Consider the following 26643-nt stretch of genomic DNA (forward strand, 5'->3'; position numbering starts at 1 on the left):
TTATTATATTTGTTTCCTTTTTTAGTTCTTCCATTCTATATATGTATTTATTTATTAATATTTCCAATATTCATTTATTATTATTTGTTTGTTTATTTAATTGTCTTAATTGTCTTTGTCAATGAATTTGTCTACCGTATTTATTTCTGTGTTTACTCAGCTAACTCGGCATGATGATGAAATTATAATGATTGCACATATACAGTATTAAATATAAACATTTATATACATAGAAAGGAGGAAGAATTCTGCTTAGCCTATTCATCATCATCATCATCATCATCATCATCATCACTATCATTACTGTTATATAGAATATAATCAAATGCCATGGAGAAACTTTACTATTGCCAAGTAATGGTGCCAAAATACTGTCTGGGAGTTGTAGAGATAAATCACAGCACCTGAGGCTGAGGGCCTCAACTCAACAGCTAAAGCTACAGAGGGCTTGTGGCCTTTAGGTCATGACCACCACTATTTTCAAGTCATAGTCAATTTGCTATATCTGCATTAATGGCATATGTTTCTGTTGGATCTAAAAAAAGAAACTGTACAAATGACAGAAACACACAATTAAGTTTTTATTCTTTATTCTTCATGTTTCTTTGTTATCCATTGTAATTCTAAAAGGTCATTTGCACAACAGAGTGCAACCTCCATAATAAATCAACAATGAGAAAATATAAGAAAAAAAAATCTCACACACCATAAAATAGAATTGACGTTGAAACATTTAGCCTAACTATATTTTTCATAACCAGTATTTAACATTGATGTATTTATTTATATTCCATTCTCATTTACAAAATACACAAAATCAAAGACAACATACAGTATTGTTCATTTACAGAATTTTTTTCTCTCTTTCTTTTTTGTCTTTTTATATACGGTATGCATGGTTCCACAAACTGTTTCTATACTTACATACAAACAACTACAGGCTCTACAGCACAGTATAATGACAAATGTGATAGATTCATTGTTACATTTAATTAATAGCAATGCAATCTTATTGACAAAAGCCTCAGGACCTAGCGTTGTTTTATAGAACATGTGAATGTTACATGTTCAGCCCTGTTTATTAAACCAACACTCAGATTTCGACAGACAAGGCCAGCATATAATGTGCTTAGATTCCCAATAGCTTTTAGGGAGAGAAAGAGACAATACACAAAGACTTATTGCTTTGTTAACTTTTTGCACTCACAATTTACTGTTGCTCCGGCAACAGGTAAGTTAATAATAATCATACAAAAAAACCCTGTAACAGAAGCTAAGATATGTAGGTATTTACTATAGACCATCTTGATTTGACAAAGCCTAAACCGACTCACTGAGATTTGATAGATAGGTTAGCATGTTCACCGCATTCCATGTCAAACTATGCAATAAATATTTTGACATCGTTGTTTAGAATTGAATAGGTGATACTGGATGACATACAATCAGGACATGGAGTGACACATTAGGAACATGTGGTGCGGACGTTTCCGTTTTTTCCAAATGATTTTGATTTATTAATGTCTGTGCTTTTAAGAGGACATCTGGACAAAGTTGCTGTCTTTCTCACTGCTGGCCACAGGCTTCCTAAATCAGTTCAGACAAACTGACTTGTACTGTAGCGTTATTTTGATTAAGTCAAAGGGCACAAGGAGATTATTATTATTATATATTATTTGTTATTTAATAGTTAATTTTATTTACATATGTTCATATCTTTATCAGAGACTTGATGATGTAATGTGTAAACTTAAGACATACAAAATATTTGGCAATAATTAATGAGAGATGGTACTCATGGCACACTCAGATAATGGGGTCACCTTCTCAGATGTTAAATTTAGAATCTCTACAGTATGTTCACAACTGCATGCATATTCATGATCTGGTCATTTGGTAGCGTTTGGTCTTTGTGCTCTTGCTAAATGTTCAAATTGATTCTCAATAAACCTCTAGCAAAGCTGCATCAGGATGTGTCATTAAGAATACAAGGCATTGTATAACTGTGCATGTACAACTATGTACATTTAGTGCAGTGGGTTAGTCTCAATAACTGTCTCGAGTCTACATATGGCTGCTATCCTACAAAATGGCAGTTTGGACAAAAAATAATTCATTAAATCTGAAACATTGTCTTTCATTGTATGTTGATTTTTGTACCATGCAATTGTGAACATATTATTGGCTGATAAGCTGCATCAAAGGGGCATGTGACAATATTCTCCCCTAACACTCTGTGATGTATTCTCAGCCCTTGGCAGTGTGTTCTCTACAATGGATCTCATATAGTATAGTGTCATATAGTACATATCTAAAACAAACATATGCCCCATTATACAAAGTATCGCCTTCACTATAAAATGTATCATTAGCAGAATCATCCTCTGCGCTTATCATCACAGTTCAATGTGTGTTATAACGGCAATAAATAATCACGATAATCAAAGAAAATGTAAAGAATTGTAATTACAGCACCTATACTCCTATTGTGTTCTGGGAGAATTTTGTCTGCTCTTTGTTTGATCATTATCATATTGGAATTTGTCTCTAATCTTTAAGACTTTCCTGAACATTGGATCAATAATGTATCTTAAATGTATACATATAACATTGCCACTCAAATTTAAATACTTTGTACCTAATATAAAATGGCAAAATCAACATAAAACTTCTGTATTGCACACAGTTTCAATATTGCACTAACAAATAAGCACACTCACATCAATATAAACATTCATTTGAAACACAAAGCGATGTCAGCATCTAAAGTTATCTGTAATCTCTTTTCTGTCTATCTGTAATTCACATTTTGCACCTTGACCAACCACCAGAGATAACAAATAAATACAAAATAAATGTACCCAGTTAGACTGTTGTGTCTTTTTGTTCCATTTTGATTAGTTACTTTTACCCTCACACATTTTATCTATTTAGATTTTTCCTATATCTATGATGTAAATATACTGATATTTTGAGACCATTTGAGACCGTCACATACATGGACAACATCTTAACAGAGATTATATTTAACATCATAGAAATTGTTTTCAGTTGTCACCAACTTGCCGTGCCGATGATACTTAAGTAAGAGCTGTGGTTAAAACAATATCAAATAAAAAAATGTAATCCTTGAATATCAGAATAGATCTGAGATTTGAATGCATTTAAGGTGTGCTTTAAAACATAATTTATACTTCACTGTACAACCGTGTTGCTTGACAAAAATGATCTATTTTCAACTGAAAAAGGTGTTGACGTATCTATCCTTTTTGTCAAGTGAGTGGAAGTATAACTTAAGCCTAAGAGTGTGATGAGGTTCATTAACCTTCATGGTGTTTCTTTGCAGAATATAAATCAGCAAAATGTATTTTATGGGGCAGAATTTACAAATATGATGGATCTGAAAATGGGCTGATTGATAGTGAAATGCACCACATCTAAATGTTTACACGTTATACTCTCAATCTCATAATTTCAAAATTTACATACATACTTTGTTACATGCATAACACTCTCAAAAACACAATTTCTAAGAGAAGAAAAACATACTGTACGTTTGTGAGGATACGTAATGTAAAGGCATTTCTTACGACAGGATGTATGACTCAAAAATATTGATTGAATTTTAGCAAGTCAGGAATGTTGGGGACATTCACACTGGCAAACAAGTTGTGCTTTAAATGTGAAAGTTTAGAGCAAACAAACTGTGTTTCATCATAAAATGAGAATGGCAAACAAAAGCCTGATTTATTCTTAGTTCAACATTGAGGAAAGAGCAGATCTACAAGCTCACAACACGCACGTTGCATGCTGTTGAGAGCTTTTAGATAGCTATTGTCAGCACGATGCACACCAAGTATAAATTAGACATAGACAGGGCAACAGAAATGTCACCTTTGTCCAACAGAGTAGTCCAATCCATTGATTGACTTGCACGATCTCATGACTTGGTCAAGATGAATGGAAACAATGTTTTAAAGGGAAAAGAGTTCAATAGAACATTCAAACAATAATAAAAGCAAACCCGGAATGTTCTATAATCTATAAAATGGCAGTAAGTCTGTACATAAACACAAGACCTTGAAAGACAAACGATGAGGAGAGGTCTTGGTTTGAAGAGAAAGCCAAGAGAGGATGTCTTGGTTTTACCCCATAACATCAAAAATGCTTCAAATCAAGGCATAAGATGTTGCATTTTTGAGAAAAGTTGTACAGTTACAATGTATTGAAGTCTTGAGAGGTGAGTTGAATTGCTCAGTAGAACTGTAGTCACTACAAAGCATTCTGAAGCAAAGTGGGCTAGTGGAGTCTATTTGCATGGCCCATTATCAAGGGTCCCCATCCCCTAACCTCCAACCCCAAATGCACACATATTGGGAAAACTGGATCCAGATCCACACACACACACACACACACACACACACACACACACACACACACACACACACACACACACACACACACACACACACACACACACAGTAATTTATATCTGTATTTACAATACCAGCAGTGTGCTAACAAGCACCTCTGATTTGGCGAGTCTTCCTTCACTGAATTGACTGAAGTCGTATTCAATCATCCTTATGTGCACCAATCATGAAAGTATCGGTGCATGGTGTACACAGTGAAAAAACCCAGTTTTAATTTAACTCAAGTGTACTAAATATTTTGTACACTCTTGAAGTTACACATGGATAAATTAACACTGAGGATGTTACTGTGTATTTAATTTCTAATGCCAATCAACAGACAATCGAGAATATTTACATTTTAAGGGATCTGTGAACCAACGAATTTCACACCATTTCAATGGGAGGGGGTTAGAGAGTAGGGTTTGGGGGGCTCTTGGGCTGCTTGTTCACAGTGTGGCTACTGTAACTCTTCTGCCCACTTACAGAATGTATGGTGCCACACTATTGCAGCACCTGTCCCCGCGTCTCCGGTAGTTTGAAAGCCAGGAAGCTGCCCGCTGCCAGCGCTCCTGAGGCGAACATGATGGGCACAGCCTTGGTGATTCCCACAAAGGATGTGAAGATGCTTATACCCAACACAGCCGCCAATTTACACAGGGCATTTAGGAAACCAAATGCAGTGCATCTGAGGAGAGAGAGAAAGAGAGAGAGAGAGAGAGAGAGAGAGAGAGAGAGGGAGGGTTGGGGGGCAGAGAGGGAAATGCGGGTTAGTTCTACAGAGCTAAAGAATAATAATTATAATAATAATTATTATTTTTGTTGTTGAATCCAGTTGCTACAGGTGTTGTTGCTTCCCCCGGTCAGATTTCCTTTGCTATGACTTGGATTGGTGCAGTGGGAGGTGGAGTCTATGCGGTGTACTATTACAGTATGTGTCCTTAGCTTTAGAATGCACATCAAACATTTGAAATAAAATGAAGCAATCAATCAAGGCATTTATCTTGTTCACCTTTACATAATGCACACAACAATGCAGTACCTCTATTTGTCCATTGAGTGGCGCTACATATTGAAGGATCAAATACAACACCAGCTTCCCTAATGATAAATGGTTAATGATAAATGGTTAATGATAAAATTAATGGTTAATGATAAATTCTGGTTCAATTTTTATATAAACATTTTTGAATTATTAAGATCCATTTTCAATCAGCCCATTGAACAAAGTAGGCTACAACATCCCCTCTTATTAATGTCAACAAAGGAAATCACATAATGCATGTCATGTTTCAGCCAGAGAGTGGCAGTAAGTCTCCATGCATCAGACTGTTAACGCCTCGGGTGATGTCACTACCATTTGCTCTACATCTCATACCCAACCAAACATTACGGGGAAACACCACCTTGTACGTCACATGCCAATTCTACACGTTTGCATGACCAGTGCATGACAACAATTCCACTGTCCACCTCCTCCATGGTGTCAAGAGATTTTGATACCTACTGCAGGGATTCTCTTTTTTTTTTTTAAGAATTAAAAAGATCGAGTAACCAATTATTTTTTACCCCCTTTTTCTTCCCAATTTAGTTGGTTTTGTATTCCTCCCCCACAGACATTTCTGTGTGGTCACTGACTCAGTAGGATACCACTTCCCTAATGCATACCTCTTGTCAGAGGGGTAGAGCTCAACGGTCAGGACATCCAGTGCATTCCAGGAGGCGATGCTAATGCCCCCGAACAGGCAGAGCAGGGCAATCATGGCTGACTCGCTGTTGCCGAACGACAGGAAGAAGCAGCTGATGCAGGAGATCACACTAGAGCCCGCTGGACAGAAGAGGAGAGAAAAGAGAGAAAGACAGTTGGACAAACGGATCGATGGGAAGAATGGAAGTAAATATTAAAATATGTGTAGTTATTTCAAGTGTAAATGTTTATCCTCAGAGCGGCGATTGGTGAGGCAGTAGAGGGAAAAAAAGTAAAACAACCATACAATAGACGCAGAGATAGGAGATACCTTTTACATTTACATTTTACATATAGAATAGAATAGAATAGAATAGAATAGAATAGAATAGAATAGAATAGAATAGAATCACTAAACACAAGTCCAGTCTTGATGCAAATACTTTACAGGATTACACAATGACCAAAAGGTGCTATACATTTGTTGACAATGTTGTAGCAATTGATGGACTAGTGATGATCATGCCCATTTTTGATTGTTGTTAGGTTCTTTTGCACAGGCTGTGTTATGAGAAATACTCTTACTGTTATTGGGCTCTTATACTGTTATTGTTTTGTTTTTGTTATTTGATCCAAGTGATTGAGAAAAACTGTGAGATGGTTCCCATCTGAATAAACCACACCCAGCCCTCTTATTACCCAGCATCCTCAGCCGTCCAATCTTGTCCATGAGCAGCGCTGAGACGATGTTGCCCGGTAGCACAGCCAAAGTGCCCAGGAAGCTGACGAAGTACACCATGTAGGCATTGTTGTCATCACTGACATCGGTGAGAAGGCAACCTTCCTTGTTGTGCAAGAAGGTACTGTTGATGAGTCGACTGTTAACGAGCCTGTACTTGAACAGATCTGTGGTGCGAGAGAGAGAGAGGGGGGGGGGGTGGGAGAGAGAGAGAGAGAGAGAGAGAGAGAGAGAGAGAGAGATGGGAGATGGGAGACAGGTAGAGAGAAAGAGTTGGTGAGTGGAGGAGAGACAATGATGGGAATGATGGGAGGAAGGGAGGAGAGGAGGTGACAGAGAGTAAGATACAAGTGGAGAGAGGGAGTGACAGAGGAGAGTAGGAAACAAGTGGAGAGGAAGTGAGAGTGGAGAATGAATGGTGGCAGTGAGAGCGAGGGAAGAAAGGAGAGACGTAAGTGTAAGTGAGAGTAAGTGACATTTTGAGAACTGTGGAACTTGAGATTGAATGAAAAAAAAAACTTGCATGGTGAAGTCACAACGCTACTGAAAAATGTAATGTATTGAGAAACCATTCTCTTGTTCCTCCTTGATATTGATTTTTGTTGATTATGCTATTGTTTAAGGGATTGAATTGTCAAGAATTGTCTAGAAAACACTAATGTTCCCATCGCGCTCACCGGATAATCAGAAAAGACCTCTGAACATCGCCGATCTGTTCAACACCACGGACAGCGCATTAGTTTCAGAGAAAAAAGCGTGCAAAGCTCGGCCTATAACAGAAGCTATTGAGAAACATGCATTGTAGTGCTAGTGATTTGCTGGGCCGAATCTTTGTTTTGCCCCAGAAAAGGGATGCTAGGCATGTATTTTTTCTTCTCAATAAAAATGTAGTGAAAAAAACAAAAACAAATCTATAATATAAAAATGACTAGTATAATTTATCTATGAATACTAATTAACTATAATAACACTAATAATAAAAAGCCTAATCGTATATGGGGCAAATAATAATCTAAACAAAATGCCTGTGTTTGTTTTCTACTGTATACAGGCCAGCATTTACTGGCACTACATTTAACCTAAATTTGCCAGGCCCATGTGGTTAGTTCCCACCATGCTTCACTGTAAATAAACTATCTGGGACACCCATAGTTATGACTGGGAAGTCCAAAGAAGGATTTAGCCATAACTGTAGAATGACTTTAATTCAAATAGCAATTTAAGGATCCCCTGCCTGGCATTGAGTGTGTGTGTGTGTGTGTGTGTGTGTGTGTGTGTGTGCGTGCGTGCGTGCGTGCGTGCGTGCGTGCGTGCGTGCGTGCATGCGTGTGTATGTGCTCATCACAGTTGCTTTAGTTAAGTTGCTTAACTGATAGCATCTTCAATTTTTACAACCATTGAACATGGATAATAGATAATTGGAACAAAAATGAACTGAAAAACAAAATCAGCCCTACAAATTTGTCATTTTCTTTATTACGATGTGTATGAGTAACATCAATCATATGTTTCGAGGTGAATGAACACTGCAGTTTTATGGCTGCAATACTGCAGGATTAGGCTTGGGTTTCAAGGAAACATTAATTTGCAAGGCTACACATTTTGTATAAGCTAGTGAGTTAATTGCACAGGATTAAATGGATACATTTAAAACAAATGCAAATCCTTTTCCTGTCCTGTGAGTCTAAAGACAGGGGATGTAATTTCGTTGTCTTTGTTAAACATGGGCATGTAAAGCCCTTTGAGACTGTAACAGTGATTAAAGGCTATACAAATAAATTGACAGTTATTTTTCATTACAACCGGACAAAACAATGTCTACTGATTATGTAGACATTTAATTTTAACCCAACATAACAGCAAATGTATTTTTCTCTAATTGAATTTCAGTGACTTCCAACTGATAATTGATAATGGTAAAGCAGATAACAACTGTAGTTCATGTGATTGTGCACAGTAAAATCAATTTAAATTAACAGTGAGGATTGTGTGTGTGTGTGTGTGTGTGTGTGTGTGTGTGTGTGTGTGTGTGTGTGTGTGTGTGTGTGTGTGTGTGTGTGTGTGTGTGTGTGTGTGTGTGTGTGTGTGTGTGTGTGTGTGTGTGTGTGTGTGTGTGTGTGTGTGTGTGTGTACACGCGTGCGTGGATGTGTGCGTGCGTGCACAACCAACCTGTGTTGTAGAAGAGAGTAGCAATGAAGGTGCAGTTCTTGAAGAACGTGTTGCTGGATGTGATGTCCTCAAAGTAGCACTCCTCAAACAACGAGTCCTCAAACACCATGGACTTCATCTTTAGATTCATGAACCTGTGGGAGAGCACAGGACGGGTGGAGTGGGAGAGCACAGGACGGGTGGAGCAGGAGATAAGTAAGGATGTAGGACAGAGGAAGTGGAGAGAGGGTGAAGGACAGACGTAGATAGGTGGGCAAGGAGACAGAGAAAAGTGGGCACTTGTTAGAGACAGCTTTCCAGAGAGCAGCAGAAGCTAGGAACACCCCAACAATATGTAACAGGTGAGGTAACATTGGTTAATGAGTTGAGTTGTAAATTACTTCTTAAATGTCTGTTAATAACTATGTCTTATACATTTTTAATATATCATGAACACGCAATGGTTTTATAATTTTACCAGAGTTTTTGAGTAATGAAAAATACATTGGTATCAGACGTCAGTTTGCACTCCAGGTACACAGTTTATCACATAATATTCACATACAAATCTGTCAGCACCACTGCCCTAAACAAGCAGCGTTGTTGATAGTAGGAATAAACATAGAAGCACCCGGGAGGAAGTGGACTAAGAAAAGGGAGGAGCCAAACCAAGTTCCTGTCTCTACACAAAGAATGGGGTGGTGCCCCGAATGACTTCTCAGATTGATCACATACAGATGTGATGACTGTATAACACAGGCTTGTAAGGAATACAGATTCATAAAGGCTGACGCACGCGCACACACGCACGCACACACACACACACACACACACGCACGCACATGCACACAGTGACTTACTTATCATTGAAGTATTCTCCCCGGCGATGCACCTGGTTCTCCAGTGTGAAGTTGAATGTGACATGCTCAACTTTTTCCTGCATGAAGACTTTGGTGCGACTCTGGTACTCCTGCTTCTGAAGGTACTTGATCATATCAGGGAACCACACTGTCAGGCCGTAGTAGCTAGGGGGACAGAAATGAAATGATTGATTCACACAGTCAATCTGAGTATTTGCTGGGTGCAAGTAACCAGCTACACACTGCTACAGTAACAGTATCAATACAAATAATGCCTAGTTTACACTTTATTTAGTATGATCGTGTCGCTCGCTAAAATCTGTTACTTTCTGCAAGAGACACAATAGTGGGATGGGGGTAAATTAAGCTTAAGTTTAATTTAGTAGTTCTCATCTGCAAATTTCATTGTGATTTCACAATGAAAAAGCGTGCACCACAAGGGGTGCACGCACCACAGTTTGGGAACCACTGCGCTATACCAACCCACTTGGCCTATAACTATTGAAGCAGAGATTGTACTATCATATTTATGATGCAACTCCCCATATAGGGCCCACCTATTCCACCTAACTAGATTTTCCTCTATTTTGCATTTTGTTCAAAAGACACTTTCGCTTTCTGTCCAAAACTCACACAAATAGTATACATCTAGAGACATGTGATATGCAGTATAGTACTTTTTTTTCACTAAGACCATTATGCCACAAATGCTACAAATGTCACTGTTTAAACATGATTTATTTTACCCCCACCATGTTAGGCTTTTGTGTTTCATGTGATCTTTGAATATCAAACACAACATTTGTGATTGATTATTGTTTGCCTGAATTTGGCTTTCAAATTTCTTGCTAAAAACGCTGGATATCATGAACTTACAGTAACAATCAATCAACCCCAAATTGGAATCGCATGTTAAGGGACCTCAATAGAGCGCACATCCAAAAAGCACCTTCACTTGCCCAGAAATGTGCAAAGTTGCACCGTATGTCGTGTCGTAGAATTATTATTAATCTGCTGCTTCCTGGAGTCCTGACGGTTCCAACCCATGACTTACACAGCACTGGATGATAGGCAACCCATACAACCTAGTCTCTGCCATGCTGTGAGCGCTGGCACAGAGCACCCCATTCTAGTTATAATATTCCTTTTCTTTAGCAAGATTCATTGTAAAACACTATATTTTCTAATGGTCTTTACGTGTATCGAATTGAGGCTTCTTTCTGTCTTACCTGAAAGACATGGAGAACCAGACAGCCATCATCATATAGGTGGTACGACGATACTCAGGAGAAAACACAGTCAGGAAGTTACTCCATACCTGGAACACACACACACACACACACACACGCACACACACGCACGCGCACGCACACGCACACACACACACACACACACACACACACACACACAAAGAGTTTGTCAGAACATCTGTAAAACATTATTGGCTAAGATTTAAGAGGATATAACTCCATCATTTGGAGAAGGATTTCATTCTAATGTGTGGCATCAGTAGGGATCTACACACTGTGCCCCTCTTAACACAGCACATGCTTTTTTCCAGCTACACCAAATCTCTTCGTCAAAAATAGCTAATATACAAGCTCACAATGCATCACAACTCCCCAGAATATTGATGCTGGAACTTATCAGGAATGGTTTCCAAAGCAGTAGGCAGACTATCTCCGCTGTTCTAGCCCATACACGGAATTTCGATTTCCCCAGATGTGTCAATAGGTGGAGATCTATGACCATTTAGAAGGTGGATAATTACTGAACCCACAACAAGAAATAAAGAAAAAGTCCTCAACAGCCCACCACACTCTCATGATAAACACGGAGCAGCTTAGGAGCTGAGACATAAATCACACAGTCTCTGTGTAGACAAACTGATGCCACACTGAAGAATAATCTACCCAGGGCATGGGCAGACAAATTAAAACACTCCAGTGTGCATTGTTCCTTCAGTTCAACTCATCATTCATGGAATGGTGTCATAGCATCCTCCCATTTCTGCCTGCTGTAAAACCTTTCTGCACATGTTACAGTAAGTGTACATTGAGTCTTTTATCAAAGGTAGCACATGTTAAAGGATCATACCGGTGGTCTGGCATGTTGAGCCCATTGTATATGACTTGTTGGATTATGTACATTTCAGTACTATCTTGTGAAAATCAACAGGTAATCCAATACATTAAATATCAATGTGTGTACAGTTCATTTGCCAAACCTTGTGTGGGCTTTGTAGTTAATGCATTTTTAATGTGAATTGATTTTAAAGGTCTATAGCCTGTTTATGTACAGAATTTGGCTCAAACTGTAAGAAAACACTCTCCAATGTAAATAAAGCAACAACATTTGCCAAGAAACACTACCTGATGGAAAAGAGTACTGAGTTTCATCCTCCACTTGTGGTGCCAGCTGGTACCTTCTCCCATGTCCACCAGCTCATCCATGGGCTTCACTGTCTTGATGGTGGTCACCTGGAGATAACAGCATACAGCACTGGTTGCCAAACTTTTTCATGTCAAGGACCCCCAAATTGACACTTCAGCCCGCGGACGCCCATTTGAAAATATATCTGTATCTTTGTCCAGATGGACTGAGGTATAAAGTTAGATAATAATTGATCATTCAAAATGCATAGTGCATATAATAATAATAATAATAATAATAATAATAATAATAATAATAATAATAATAATAATAATAATAATAATAATAATAATAATAATAATAATAATAATAATAATTGTAATAATAATAAACTTTTCAAAAACAAGTTTACAAAGTGCTTCACAACACAAACCACAACAGAACACAGTGTGGGAAAACAAAAGCAAAAACACACCGGTAGTAGTGTTCTATTCCGTGTTAAAACAGCTTCAAGCTGGATAGTGGCACTAAAACATTATCTTTTCCTTCAGATTTCTCTGACAGCTGAGCTAAATGGTGTTCACTTATGAAGGAATGATGCTCAGCATAAAAGACTGCACAACAAGGGCAATCCATAATCCCACGATAACACACAAATTCCCTTTTGATGACATACAAACTTACAGTTGCATAAAAGTTGATGATGTGTGATGGAAAGTCATTGTTCAGTGTGACTATACTTACAGAGAACACCCTCTCGGGGTAGCCTTTGGCCCTCATGTTGGTGTCATGCACCTGCTTCAGAATCATCCATGCCTCATCGTGCTTCCCGTTCTACAAAATACAGGCATTGCTATTAGCTCCACCATGAATATATTAGTCAGAACTCATTAAGTTGCAGACATAAGCCTCTCAGCAGGGAGAGTGAAGGATACACAGTAGGGGGTGATGCAGACACACAACAGCAACTCTGAAAGTCATGTACAATTTCAGCACCTCTCTACTTAAACTTTACAATTTGCTGAATTTACCAGTAGCCTATGTTCCGTGTATTTTTCGTCCATTTGAATTAGAATTTTATATTTGATCAATTAAATTCGGAAAACAGTCCATTTTGTAAATACTAGTTAGAAATGGTTAAATAGCTAGAAAATGCATTTTGTTTAATTGGATTCACGAAAAACCTCCATCATTGACTCAGTGGTATAGAGAAATCTACAGAGTACTTCCAATGGAAAGGCTCAGTGCCAAATTAAAAGAGAGAGAAAATGGTCATCAGTTAACTATAATAACCTTGATCCGGTGTACTGGTAAATGCCTTTTCAACAATCTACCCTAAAATAGCAGTGCAGTTAACATGCTGACCTCCAGGTAGAAGCGAGGACTCTCAGGCATGGTGGTGAGAGCACAGATGGCTGCCACAGAAGGGAAGGCACACACCAACACAAAGACACGCCAGCTGTGAAACTGGTAGGCTGAGCCCATCTGGAAACTCCACCCTGCGCAGTGGGAGAGAGGGACAATTTTCGGAAACACTTTAATTTTAGGCATTTGGACAAGTGGTCTGTTTTGCCTGCCGACCATCAATTTTTAAACGTATTCGATTTGACAAATGCAATGTGGCTACAATTTGGCAATAGCTGGTAGAATAATGAAGGAAGGTTGGGTAATTTTGGAATGCAAAGGCAGCCTTTTTAACTGGTGGGCAAAAACTTGAGTTGCTGGCCAATTGATCATATTACCAAAGGCAGCCATTTTGCTCTTACTTCATAATCTTGTATGAAGTAAGAAATAAAGAATATGAACGAAAAACAAATGGCCAAATTGTGAATATGGTCAATGGTGTAACATTTCTCACCGTAGTGTGGGATAATAGCCCATGCCATGGCTGAGGCGTAGATGCCACCGATCATCCAGAACATGCAGAGCCAACTCAGGTGCTCTCCTCGTTTTTCCTGGGCCAGGAACTCGGAGTAGTAGGAGAAAACGATGGGGATGGAGCCACCAATGCTGAAGAGAAGAAGCAGGGAGTGGACAAAAAAATATGAGAGGGAGGGAGGGGGAGAGACAGAAACGAGGTTGTGGTAAATGGTATACTAAACAGTCCAAGCAGAATTAAGGGGGAAAGACAGCATCACAATTTGCACTTTCTATATACAGTAAAAACATCAGAACATACACAGGTCAGTACACAGAGATACACTGTACACACATACGGTAGACCAGCAAAACCCCAGATCAGACGGATAGCAGAGGACCAAATTACTAGGCATGTTACAGCGCCACCAGGAGGCCACAACCTGACCTGCCCTGGTGGAGACCTGGTGGAACTTTGCAAAACACATTTTTGGAACAAAATGCCTCAAATCATCCAATTGCCATCCAAGGCGTGAGAAGAAATGTCACCCTCTTCACATTGGCCTATTATAGCGCCACCAGGAGGCCACAACCTGACCTGCCCTGGTGGAGACCTATGTGCCCCGAGGGGCACTTTTTCTAGTTGGGGAATGTTTTACAACATAACACAGGAGTTCCCGAACTTTTTTGTCCCAGGTACCCCTTGGGGGGAAGATTTTTTTCCAGGTACCCCCTCATCCTCGCAACACCAATAAGCATATTTGCAACCTGACATTTAGATGCCATTGGAACTATTTGTATTTCAATCAAAGTCACAACACATTTTCACAACATTTATTTAAGATGCTATCTTACAATAGACGTAGAACTATTTGACAGTGCAGAAACATAATTGCCTTCCTTCATGCATCAATTAAGTGTCAACGACCATCAGCTGGTCACAGTCACAGACACTCAGCCTCTGCAGTACTCTTAACTGAAAGTGACTGTATGGAGTCTGTTTAATTTCTATCCAAAGGCCCTTGAAGGATTACTGTGATTATGGTAAGCTCACATATCACACATACCATAATTCACTGGCAAAAAAACCAAAACAAAAATTAATTATTTCGTGGACCCTCTGGCTATGCGTTGCGGACCCCACTTTGGGAACTACTGGGGGACACGGGGAGAACATGCAAACTCCACACAGAAAGGCCCTTTCGCCAACCCTGTCTCGGGTATGGGCACTGATGACGCAGAGGAGAGAACACGCCCCCAGCGTCCACAGCAGGAATCAAGATCTTCTAGCTGTGAGGCGACTGTGCCACCGTGCCCCTCAATCAAGTCAAACTCCAATGTACCAATGTGTGTGGTTTCCCTTACCCGACACCGGAGAGCAGACGACAGAACAGGAAGGAACTGTAGCCCTGGACAAAGGAGGAGAAAAAGGCAGCGACTGCGTTGATGGAGAGCGAGATGAGGAGAGTCTGGCGCCGGCCAATTCGGTCAGCCAGGCCACCCCACACGAAGGCTCCGACCATCATCCCAAGGTAGACAATCAGCCCTGGGGGAAGCAGAAAGGAAGATAAGGATGTAACTCTTGCATGGAAATATAGTGGGGAATTGTGAGGAAGAACCAAACAATAATAACAATGATGGGTTATTATGCAGCATCAGTAAATTCATTGATACAGGTATTTCACCTTGGACCTGGAGAGAGGGAGGAAGGCATTGATACAGGTATTGATACAGGTATTGATACAGGTATTGATACAGGTATTTCACCTAGGACCTGGAGAGAGGGAGGAAGGCATTGAGAGCCAGTGAGAAATCAAGTTTCTCATAATTTCAACGATGGGGTGGTGTGATCAAACCTTAAATAATGACTTGATTATTTTTCATCCATCACAGAGACATCACAATTTTATGTCCTTTGCTCTTTTTGCACTCTATATTCTATTTTGTTTGCTGTGTTTTGCTGTTTTGATGTCGTATTATATTTTTGCTGCTGCATTGTCTGAAGGAAGCCAAACTAAAGTTTTACTCTTATGTACCTGTACACAAGATGTAACAATAAAGCACAACCTTGAACCTTGAACCTTGTAACCATAGAGTTATAATATATCTAGAGGGCGGATGGATGAAAGTAGCTCACCAGCGCATGAAGCACCCGGAAGTACCTCTACTTCCTGGATGGGCTCCAACGTTGGAGTTAGAGCAGGCGATAGAAGCATGCACAGTAGGGTTTCAAACCATAGACACACGTGCAGTAGCATTTTAAATGACTTGCAATCCCAGATTTGACCACCAGGCGACGGAAACTTCACTGCTATTTGTTGTTAGCATCTGAAATCACACTAGACAGGATGTCATGGCCAGACGATGTCTTCTCCCATCGAGAAATCATTGCCACTAAAGACAGATTGTCAGAGAACCGACACAAACAGCACCTCTGTCAACCCTGGCTCATGATGTGAGGCGCCAATATGACTCACTCACAACAACACACTGAACCTCGCCAACCTCTATTTCTGCCTCTCTCTCTCTATTTTTTCCTCTCTCTCTCTCTCTCTCTTTCAACACGGATGTCCCCCAGCAGGTTGCTCTCTTCCAATCAGCATCCCACAGACTTTCTGTCAGTGGCATTCACTCTCAGTGAGCATCCTGTAATGACACAGCTTATGGGTGCAAGATCACTGTGAATAATAAATATAGAGGGGAAAGGGCGAGAGCTCACTGCTTGATCATGACATCTGTTTGAACACCATTGCACCCTTTTGGGAAAGATTTAATATAGCATTGTTATAGATAGATAGTGTGATAGTTTGCACATAATGTTACATGTTAAGATATACAATTATACAGTATTCAGTATTTATTTTCACTCAGACAATACAAATACAAAGTGTGGGGACATCTTTCTCCAAACTGAACGTCAAGGAGCTAAGAGCAGCCATTTTGTGCCACAACACTCACCAGTAGTGTTAAAACAACAACAGCAGAACAGCTGAGCTGTGAATACAGCAGATGACAAAAAAGAATCCTTGACTATAACAATATTGTGAAATATAATATATAATATATATATATATATATATAATATTGGTCTAGCCAGATAAGACCATGGGGACTCAGTCACAGCGTAAAATAAACAGCAAGGCTTAGTTCCCACAATGGCTTTAAAGAGATCTGTTGGATCAACAAGGCCAATCTATCATGCACTCTAACAAGCTCACTGGCTGGATGACTGAATTGGATCAAGCATTAGTGTGATTTAAAACACAGCTGGGAGTAGCCTATAAAGCCTATAGTCACAAAACCTCTGTCTGTCTGTCTGTCTGTCTGTCTGTCTGTCTGTCTGTCTGTCTGTCTGTCTGTCTGTCTGTCTGTCTGTCTGTCTGTCTGTCTGATTCACCTCAAATATGGCGTGTGTCCCATTATATGAACCAGGGGTGTACTGTACAGTGCCGAGTGGGTCAGACCAAGGGTTTCCGAGAACCGAAAAACCAGACACACTGAATCTCCAGGTCTGTTGTGGGGTGTACCCCTGTCCCCTGATTGGGTCAATCCAACCCAGCGCCTTCACAGATTGGTCGAGCTTTGGGTCACGTTTGTGCCATTGAAAGAATATAAGTGGTGGTACACTATGTACAATAGAACTGTGGGCGTGTGGGTGTGTATGTGTAATTGCGTATGGGTTTGCTGATTATTCCCTGTATTAATTAGGCTTTATTAATACTTCATTGTATAACTGTGTGTGCTCATTGGAAACATATTTTTAAGTGAAGACAAACTTCTCAGTGCGACACTATTGTATGCTGAAATATAAATTAGGCTCTTAACACACTGCAGCTTTGTGTTTAGACATGAAGGTGACTTTGTACCCCTTGCTGAGTCCAGGAGATTTTTTCTCTGTGTTTGTCTCTCTCTATCTCTCTCCCGCTCCCGCTCTCTCTGTGTGTATGCCCATAAGCCATGACAGTAACAGTGCGTGCGTGCGTGCGTGCGTGCGTGCGTGCGTGCGTGCGTGCGTGCGTGCGTGCGTGCGTGCGTGCGTGCGTGCGTCCCATGCCTACAGTATCCATGTGTGTCTCCACCATGGCAGAACGGACAGACAGCCGTCAGCTCGTGCTACTAGACATGAGGTCGTGAGGAGCAGCATGGACCTTGTAATAATAACGACAGAGCTCAGCAGCCATCGCCGCAATGCAGCAGTAGCAGAATATAGCCACAGTAGCCATGCCTGTCTCTTTCTGAGTAGTAATGCAGCAGTAGCAGAATATAGCCACAGTAGCCATGCCTGTCTCTTTCTGAGTAGTCTCGCAAGCCAGACTGTTGCTTCCGTTCATACAGTTTGGAGCACGGACGCGCTGAAAATGATCCTTGGATGAAGCGGATGTGACGCCTACTCCTTGCTTCCGTTTCGTCTTTACAGTCGTGCAAATTGGTCCTGATATAAATGATATGTAGCTTGCGCAGTTAGTTCAGTCAGATATACTCGAGCGCTTCATGCTATGCTCAAGGGACATTCATGTACTCGAGGGTTTAATATGCTGCATTACTATGTGGGTGTATACAGTGCTTGCAAGACCCACACGTCATACACTGATGTGGCAGACAGCTGACCAATTGGGTGGGTTATTTAAGCTCACTTAGACTGCATGCATTCCTCCTGCCTTCCTCCTGCATATGGTCCCTGGTTGTTATGCACTGTTTGCTCCCACCGCCACCCCAGCACCACCGGTGGGCTCTGTTATTTCTGTTCCCCATGGGGGTTTGTTATTGTTATCTATCTCCCTGCTCTTTATGTTTAATGATGGTGTTTAATTGTGCCGAGCGGGGGGGAAATTGCAGCAGAGCCGAACACCAAGATAATATATTATATGCACACTTGTATTCTGATTCTATAATAAATATTGGTTGAATCTATTTGTGAGTTATCTGACTGAAATCAAAATAATTAAAACCTATACCTTGCTGCTTAAGATAGCTTCCTTTCTTGGCTTTCGGGAGGTGTAGTTCCAGACTTTATGTCTATACAGCATTCATAATTACAGCATTCATTTGGAGTTTGTGGAATAGTCTGGCTACTAGCTAGTTACCACACTGCCTATTCCTCCTGCCTACAAGCTGAGGGAACTGTCCATGGTGCTGACCATTGATTTCCCATTCCGCACCAATTCTTGCTGGTTGGTAAAGTTGCCTAGCAATGGTCTGTGCATAGTGATTGCCCTGAATGCATTATTGGCTAAGATTTAAGAGGATATAACTCCATCATTTGGAGAAGGATTTCATTCTAATGTGTGGCATCAGTAGGGATCTACACACTGTGCCCCTCTTAACACAGCACATGCTTTTTTCCAGCTACACCAAATCTCTTCGTCAAAAATAGCGAATATACAAGCTCACAATGCATCACAACTCCCCAGAATATTGATGCTGGAACTTATCAGGAATGGTTTCCAAAGCAGTAGGCAGACTTTCTCCGCTGTTCTAGCCCATACACGGAATTTCGATTTCCCCAGATGTATCAATAGGTGGAGATCTATGACCATTTAGAAGGTGGATAATTACTGAACCCACAAGGCATAAGGGAGCCACAATATCACACACGAATACTGGTGCCGTTTTGTTTTCAATTGATGGTGGTATTATGTCACAAATAGCATGCTTAGAAGGTGTCTGTGTGCTGAACCTTGCTTGTCTGCTATTTGTGCAGTCAAACAGTGCCTTCTGTTGCTAGCTGCAGTTGGACTCTATACAAACCCTGTGCCATATCCAAGACGCCCAGGGCAAAGGGTTGGATGTCTACGAAGGGGGCTAGAGAGGTAGAGAGGACAGACTATAGGAGAGAGAGAGAGAGAGAGAGAGAGACAGAGAGACAGAGAGACAGAGAGAGAGAGAGAGAGAGAGAGAGAGAGAGAGAGAGAGAGAGAGAGAGAGAGAGAGAGAGAGAGAGAGTAAGAGACAGAGAGAGAGAGAGAGAGAGAGAGAGAGAGAGAGAGAGAGAGACAGAGAGAGAGACACAGAGAGAGAGACACAGAGAGAGAGACACACACAGAGAGACAGAGATGGAGTACGTAGCAGACATTTAGACATGTACTGTAGGAATGAAAGGGTGCGAGGGAGAGAATCAGAAAGAGGTGGGGAAAGATACGAAGGAGGAGCCTTCAGACAACACAGAGCTGCACAGTACTCTGGAGAGGAAATGGGGGAGGGGAGGAAGCGTAAAGAGAGAGAGGCAGAGGGAGGTGGAGGGAGGAGTGGGTGGCCACTGTAGTCTAGAGAGTGAGGGGCAGTGCTGTGACAGCTCTACGGCTTCAGGCTCTAGAGAAGGACTACGAGTGTGTGTGTCCATGTGAATTTGTCTGCATATTATGCATGTATAGTTGTGTGTGTGTGTGTGTGTGTGTGTGTGTGTGTGTGTGTGTGTGTGTGTGTGTGTGTGTGTGTGTGTGTGTGTGTGTGTGTGTGTGTGTGTGTGTGTGTGTGTGTGTGTGTGTGAGAGAGAGAGAGAGAGAGAGAGAGATAGATAGATAGATAGACAGAACGTGCATTGGGGTTTTGCATATCTGTACATATATGTGCGTGTGTGCGTGAGTGTGTGCATGTGTGTGAGAGAGAGATAGAGAGATAGATACAGAACGGGTTTTGCATGTAATGCTGTATGCATGCATGCATATATGTGTGTGCGTGTGTGTGCGTGTGCGTGTGCGTGTGCGTGCGTGCGTGCGTGCGTGCGTGCGTGCGTGCGTGCGTGCGTATGCGTCTATTCACGTGTGGGAGGGGAGGACTACGGGGCCGCTATAAATAGCCAGTTCTCCACTTTCTGTGAGAGTGTGCAAGGCTTTTTGAAAGAGCCAATGGCAGATGCACATTCAATGGAACTGATTTAGCTGGTCAGCCATCAAGAGTCCCAACCACCTTCCACCAAAAGGTGCAATGACAAATGATGTAAATGCTACTGTGTACGATTCTTTTTTTTGTCTTTTATCCCACGATTTTGCAACCCATTTTTTCACCCAGTGTCAATTATCTAATGTAATCATGGGCACTACACTTCCTCTGCCAACCTGTGGGGCAGTGGATTGGCCTCATGCTCCCTTCTATGCATGAGGAGTCCAAGCTGCTTCTTTTCACCTGACAGGGGAGAGTTTCCCTGGCCGGACGTAGCATGTGGAAGGAACACGTTATTCCAACCAGTTCCTTTCCCCTCCATCAGGCACCCGGTTGGCCAGGGGGAGGTAGTTTAGAGATCAGGATAGTGCAATGCAATCTTAACAGTGTCGTCTTTAAATAAGGTATGCTCTATGGAGGCTCCTCAGCATGCGATTCCAATGTGATTGAATGTTGCGTTCAATATGTTTTTATTTATTTTTTGTAAGAAATAGTCACCGTCCACAAATGTGTGAAGTCAATTACAGGAAAACAGTAGGGAGTATCAATATTCTGTTTGATGGTCATTATCACATCCATTCCACAGACATTTTGTGCCTAATTTGGTGGAAGAACGTTTAGGCAAGTTACATTCCTAGCATTGTTTGCACCCCCTACGGCTATGGGTGTAAGTGAAATTTAGAAGTCCCTCAATGTTTAATTCAAATTTGGAGTACATTGGAGTACAACATTGGACTTGTATCATGTTTTGCTAAATGATTTTTGGAATGAAATTTGAAACATACATGAATGAATGAATGAATGAATGAATGAATGAATTAATTAATTAATTAATTAATTAATTAATTAATTAATTAATTAATTAATGGCTATATGCAGTGACAGTGACTGTGGCCTACTGTATATGGGGTATTTAAGCTAAACAAACTTATGCTAAACAAACTTAAAATATATTTTTAATATAAATCTTATCAACTTGAACACTCACCGACACCAACGCTAAGTTAACTTTGTTAACAATTGAAAAATAAAAGGTTGTGCAAACCTATCTTCAAAGATTTAAAACAGGGTTGAGGGTGTCACTCTAGCAAATGGTATGACTATAGATAAAACTAGCCCTCAGGCTCTTCCTATCTTTTCCAAAATCGAGTAGTGTAGCTTGGAGATGTGAGGTGACTATAAATGAAGCCTTTTATTCAATAACTATTGTATCCACCCCACCCCTCCCCAAATTGCGGTGGTGTCATTTTGACAACAAAGTCCTCCACTTATTATTCCTCATCCACAATGGATGAAGCTGTCCTGCACGTAAAAGTGCAGAGTGGTGCATATTGAAGGCTACCGTCTTGACAATGTGAAATCTATTTGACAGTTAGAAAAACTTACTTGTGCTCATCCAGCACTTTCCCTGACATCTCGTTCCAGTGTGGCAGTTAATGCAACCACCGTCCCTCCAATTATGATAAAAACCAACCACACTGCAGCTGTTACCTCCGGAGGGCAAATCAATGACACAGTGCTGCTGTATTGCTTGCACATGTCTTGTCTTAGCAATTCTCCTACAAAAGGACTGCACCATGCACAATGCTGCTTTATCTCTGTTATGTGTGAGTGTACGCTACGATTCATTACAGAATCTTAACCACACGAGTGCTGACCTTTCAGATTGTACACATTTTCATCACTGACACGTTTCTCTTTCTGATTCAATTTAGATGCTTGCAGATGCTTGTCTCCAGTAATCGTAGCTGTATACCTATACACATATGCACTCACATACAAACAGATTACTTAATACACTGTAAAGAGATGCTCTGACAATGTGACAGCAGAGGGTGTTCAGTATTTGGACTGCTATTCCAATATCAGGAAGAGGTGGAGGGAGGGGAGAGAGAGAATGTGTACACTAGGACCCATGGGTGATGGAGCAGGATAAGTGAGAGACGTACTCCAGCATGAGTCAGGCATGTTGTGTAACAGGAGAGAGCTAAGACTGGGGCGCATGTCTCCCCACTGGCTTCCTACAACATGGCATAGACCCAGTGAGCGCAGAGGGATACATAAACACACTGTGTATGAATGTCAATGCGTAACCTATGAACATTGGGCCAGGCACTAGCAGCATACGCAAGCAGATGTACACACAAATCATTGATATAACATATCATATAACATTGATATAACAATAATATAATGGTGTCACAAAAAGACACCATGTTTACCATAGCAAAAGGTAGACAATACTTATTTCTATTCAATGCCATGGATGTCTGACATGAATACATTGTTGTTAGTGGGAATGAAAGCACAGACGCCACACTGGAAGAGGAGGACTGAGAGCGGACCAAGCGGCAGAGGCAATTGGTTGCCCTACGCATCATATGTTTGTGCTGCAACTTCTGCAAAGAGGGGTTCGCAGAGACAGAGTTGTAGTTCCAGTAGAACTAGCGAGAGAAATGCTATATGAACTCATTTTTGTCACATTCCTCTCAGAAAACAGATTTTTGAAATAGATTTAATTGTTTTCATAACATTGGCGTTGCTAAGTTTGATAAACAGGTACACTGCATAGTTACTTTTAACAGACTACGGGGCGAAACCCTGCCTTGCTAAAGTGTTTATCTTCCGTTCCGACTCCGAGCAGCAGCTCTCTGTGGCACACAGGGGAGGCACACAGCGTGTGGATCCAGTGGAGTTGGCTTTTTTTTTCCAGAAGCGCTTTTTTGTTAAATATTTGAAAATAGTGGCAAAGTGAGTTTAACGTTGTTTAATGCAAACATATTTGGATGTATATTTGGATGTATGGGCTGTCAAGGCCAGAAAGTAGTTTTTGCCACACTCAGTAGGCGTTCCTGCATAACTTCCGGGTATGATGATGATGTCATCGCGCATACCCTCTATACAGCATGGACTTGTGGACAGAATACTGAATACCAGAGTTTCTATAGTCTCGGCAGAGACTGGAAACGTTTAGTTATTTTCTGATTAAATGCACATTAAAGGCCCAATCCTGGCGGGCCACGCTCATATATTCTGGACTTGTCCTAAAATTCAGGAATACTGGCAGGATATCCACTCCACCTTGGAGACCATTCTGTGTTTTGAGATACCTCTGACTTGTTCCTTCTTATTGCTGGGAAATATCCCTGAAGAGTTTCTAATACATGATAAATATTTAATCAAGATCCTCTTAGCAACAAGTAAGAAAGCGACCACACAACGCTGGTACCAACAGGACCCACCAACGAAAGAACATTGGATGGACATTACTGAGGAACTGTATGTTATGGAAAAACTAACATTCATACTTAGACTACAAGAGGATAAGTTCTATAAAAAGTGGGAAAAGTGGGATCTCTTCTCTCAGCCTAGCGATAATGCAATAGGATTTCAATGAATGTATCTTGTAATATGAAAAATGCAGCTTTGTCTTTTGTTTTTTTGTTTTTGTCTTCCTCTTTTTGTTCTTTTTTTTTTCATCTTGTCTTTTTGTTTTGTTTTGTTGTCTGTCTTTTCATCAATAAAAATTAAGTGAAAAAAAAGGCCCAATCCTGGAACGCATGTGAACACATGAATGACATTTACATTTGCATACGATCGAAGAGCCTGATTGTCATTGTAGATGGAAAAAGACTTCGGTTACCTAGAGGATAGAATCGTGTCTCTATTGCTATTTCTTATTTTGGGTGGTGGGGCCTGTTTGTTTACATTTACGTCACAGATTGGGCCTTTACGGTATGTTGAAAGACATACCTTTATATAAATTAGTATATCAAAAATAGGAAATTCACTTACCCAGCATGCCTTTGTTGGGTTCAGACAAACACATGTCCTTCTCTGCACTGGGCAAGACAAACCCCACAACGAATATCTCCACACCATCCGCCATCAGCGCCAGCCCTAACACGAAATATAATGTCCACTGAAATTTCCCATGGCCACACTCCTGCAGGATGGTCTCATACTGCTGTGCCAGCTCTTCCTGGTCCTTCCGCCTCTCGCCTTCATAAGCCGACAGGTCCCTGGCCTCGGTAACAGTGACTCCATCCAAACCACCAGCTTTGCCCGAATCAGCCCTTGGGATGCCCTGGTACTCGCCCTCATAGATCTCATCATCCTCATCGTGCCCCTCAGTTGAGTCACTGTGGCCGCCCTCATCGTCATTTGCCCGGCTGTCATTGCGGTGGAAACCACCATCGTTACCGGGCGCTCCAGCATAATCATCATCATCATCTTCCTCCTCAAAGCGCTTGTAGGAGCGCTTGGTGTACTCATCTGTCATTTTGTCCGCGGCGCGGCCTGCTTTCTTGCCAACCTGCTTCTTGGCCACCTTGGCAATGTCCTTGGCACCGCGGATGAAGTCTGTGCGGTTGTCTCGGTAGCGTCCATCGTCCTCCATGTTGGATGAAGAATTGGTGGTTAGTTGCTACTTGAATTGGGGATATCAGGAGTAGCCCAGGCACATGGATGTGCAATGGGGATTTCGGCTGACTGTGGAATTCAGCACCAGGGACAGCTCCCTTGTTCCAATGCTATTTTGGCCAGTGCGCTTCGGTGCAGAAACCTATAGATGACAAAAAGTTTGTGTCAGCATGATTCAGTGTATTTCAGGCAAAAACACAGGCTGCAAGGCACTTATTTTTTAAAGTTCAATACCAATGTCAATTAATAACCAGACAATGGGACACTGGCAGATACGCTACACCAGTAAATATCACATCCATATGCCAGCGCGTGACCAAACATCTGTTCTATATGCAATGAGCTCAGAGGAATGAACATGACATTTTTAAGGAGCTGAACTCTTGTTGAGGGTTCGTATAGCCACAGCAACTTGTTTGAGGTCAGTGGGCGTCATCGATTGTGCAGCACTTACAGTGTATGGAATAGCTCTCTCCGTCGCACAGCGTGGCATTTACAGTAGTACCACATGAATCAAACCAATGAGACAGTCATCCGACATCCCCCATTAAGAACTTAAATTGCGTCATGGTATGGATGTATGGACCCATAATACTGTAGTTTAAGGTGCATAGATAAAAGTGTGCATCAAATGATATGACAAACTAATGAGATCTGTTCCCAGGAAGTCATAAAGAATTGTTATTTCCCATTTTATCTGGCTGCTGAAATATTATTAGCTGCACAGGAGGATTGTTTGAAGGATATGTGCATTAATAGTATGAGGTAGAGAAAGAAGTTGTGACTCAATCAATGTTGCTGCACTGACGCAGAGAAGAGAGAAAAGCTTTAACCATTGTATCATTTCATTACGTATGGGTTTCTCATATATTTTCATTCCTTTTATGTCTCTTCCCCCTCTTCCCTGCAGTTTATCCTCATGGTGAATGTTTCCTACTGTATAGTCTGTATAGCCCCTGTGCTATGGTGGTGCTTAACCCTGCTGTCCAATGTCAGTTGAAAGAGGAAGAGAGGAATGTAGAGGCAGAGAAACAAGAGAGGAGAGAATTATATCTTAGCCATGTGCGTGTTTCACAGAAACCCCTCTGTCAGACTGCCAGAGTGACTCTTCCCTTGTTTATCTCACTAAGAAGGACAATAACAGCCACATAAAGATGGCAACCACTACAAATGACGATGACGAATGCAGCAGGAAGAGGAACATTTGCATTATGTATGCACGTCAACGGAACAGTCACCGGGGACATATTTGTAATGCTGTCAAA

The 26643-nt window shown here is 41.1% G+C and overlaps 1 protein-coding gene across 1 annotated transcript; it reads right to left on the reverse strand.

Moving 5' to 3' along the window:
* Nucleotides 1–4628: 4628 nt before the first annotated feature.
* sv2a (synaptic vesicle glycoprotein 2A) lies at nt 4629–25490 on the reverse strand. The gene is made up of 12 exons (XM_079503525.1): nt 24752–25490; nt 15443–15623; nt 14079–14230; nt 13586–13719; nt 12965–13054; nt 12220–12327; nt 11077–11165; nt 9848–10012; nt 9009–9142; nt 6799–7005; nt 6081–6240; nt 4629–5100 (listed from the first exon to the last, which is right to left on the reverse strand). The coding sequence occupies exons 1-12, from the start codon at nt 25353–25355 to the stop codon at nt 4917–4919; spliced, it is 2208 nt and encodes a 735-aa protein (XP_079359651.1). The 5' UTR covers nt 25356–25490; the 3' UTR covers nt 4629–4916.
* Nucleotides 25491–26643: the final 1153 nt, after the last annotated feature.

This window comes from Electrona antarctica (genome assembly GCF_951216825.1).
Source record: "Electrona antarctica genome assembly, chromosome: 6".
NCBI lineage: Eukaryota > Metazoa > Chordata > Actinopteri > Myctophiformes > Myctophidae > Electrona > Electrona antarctica.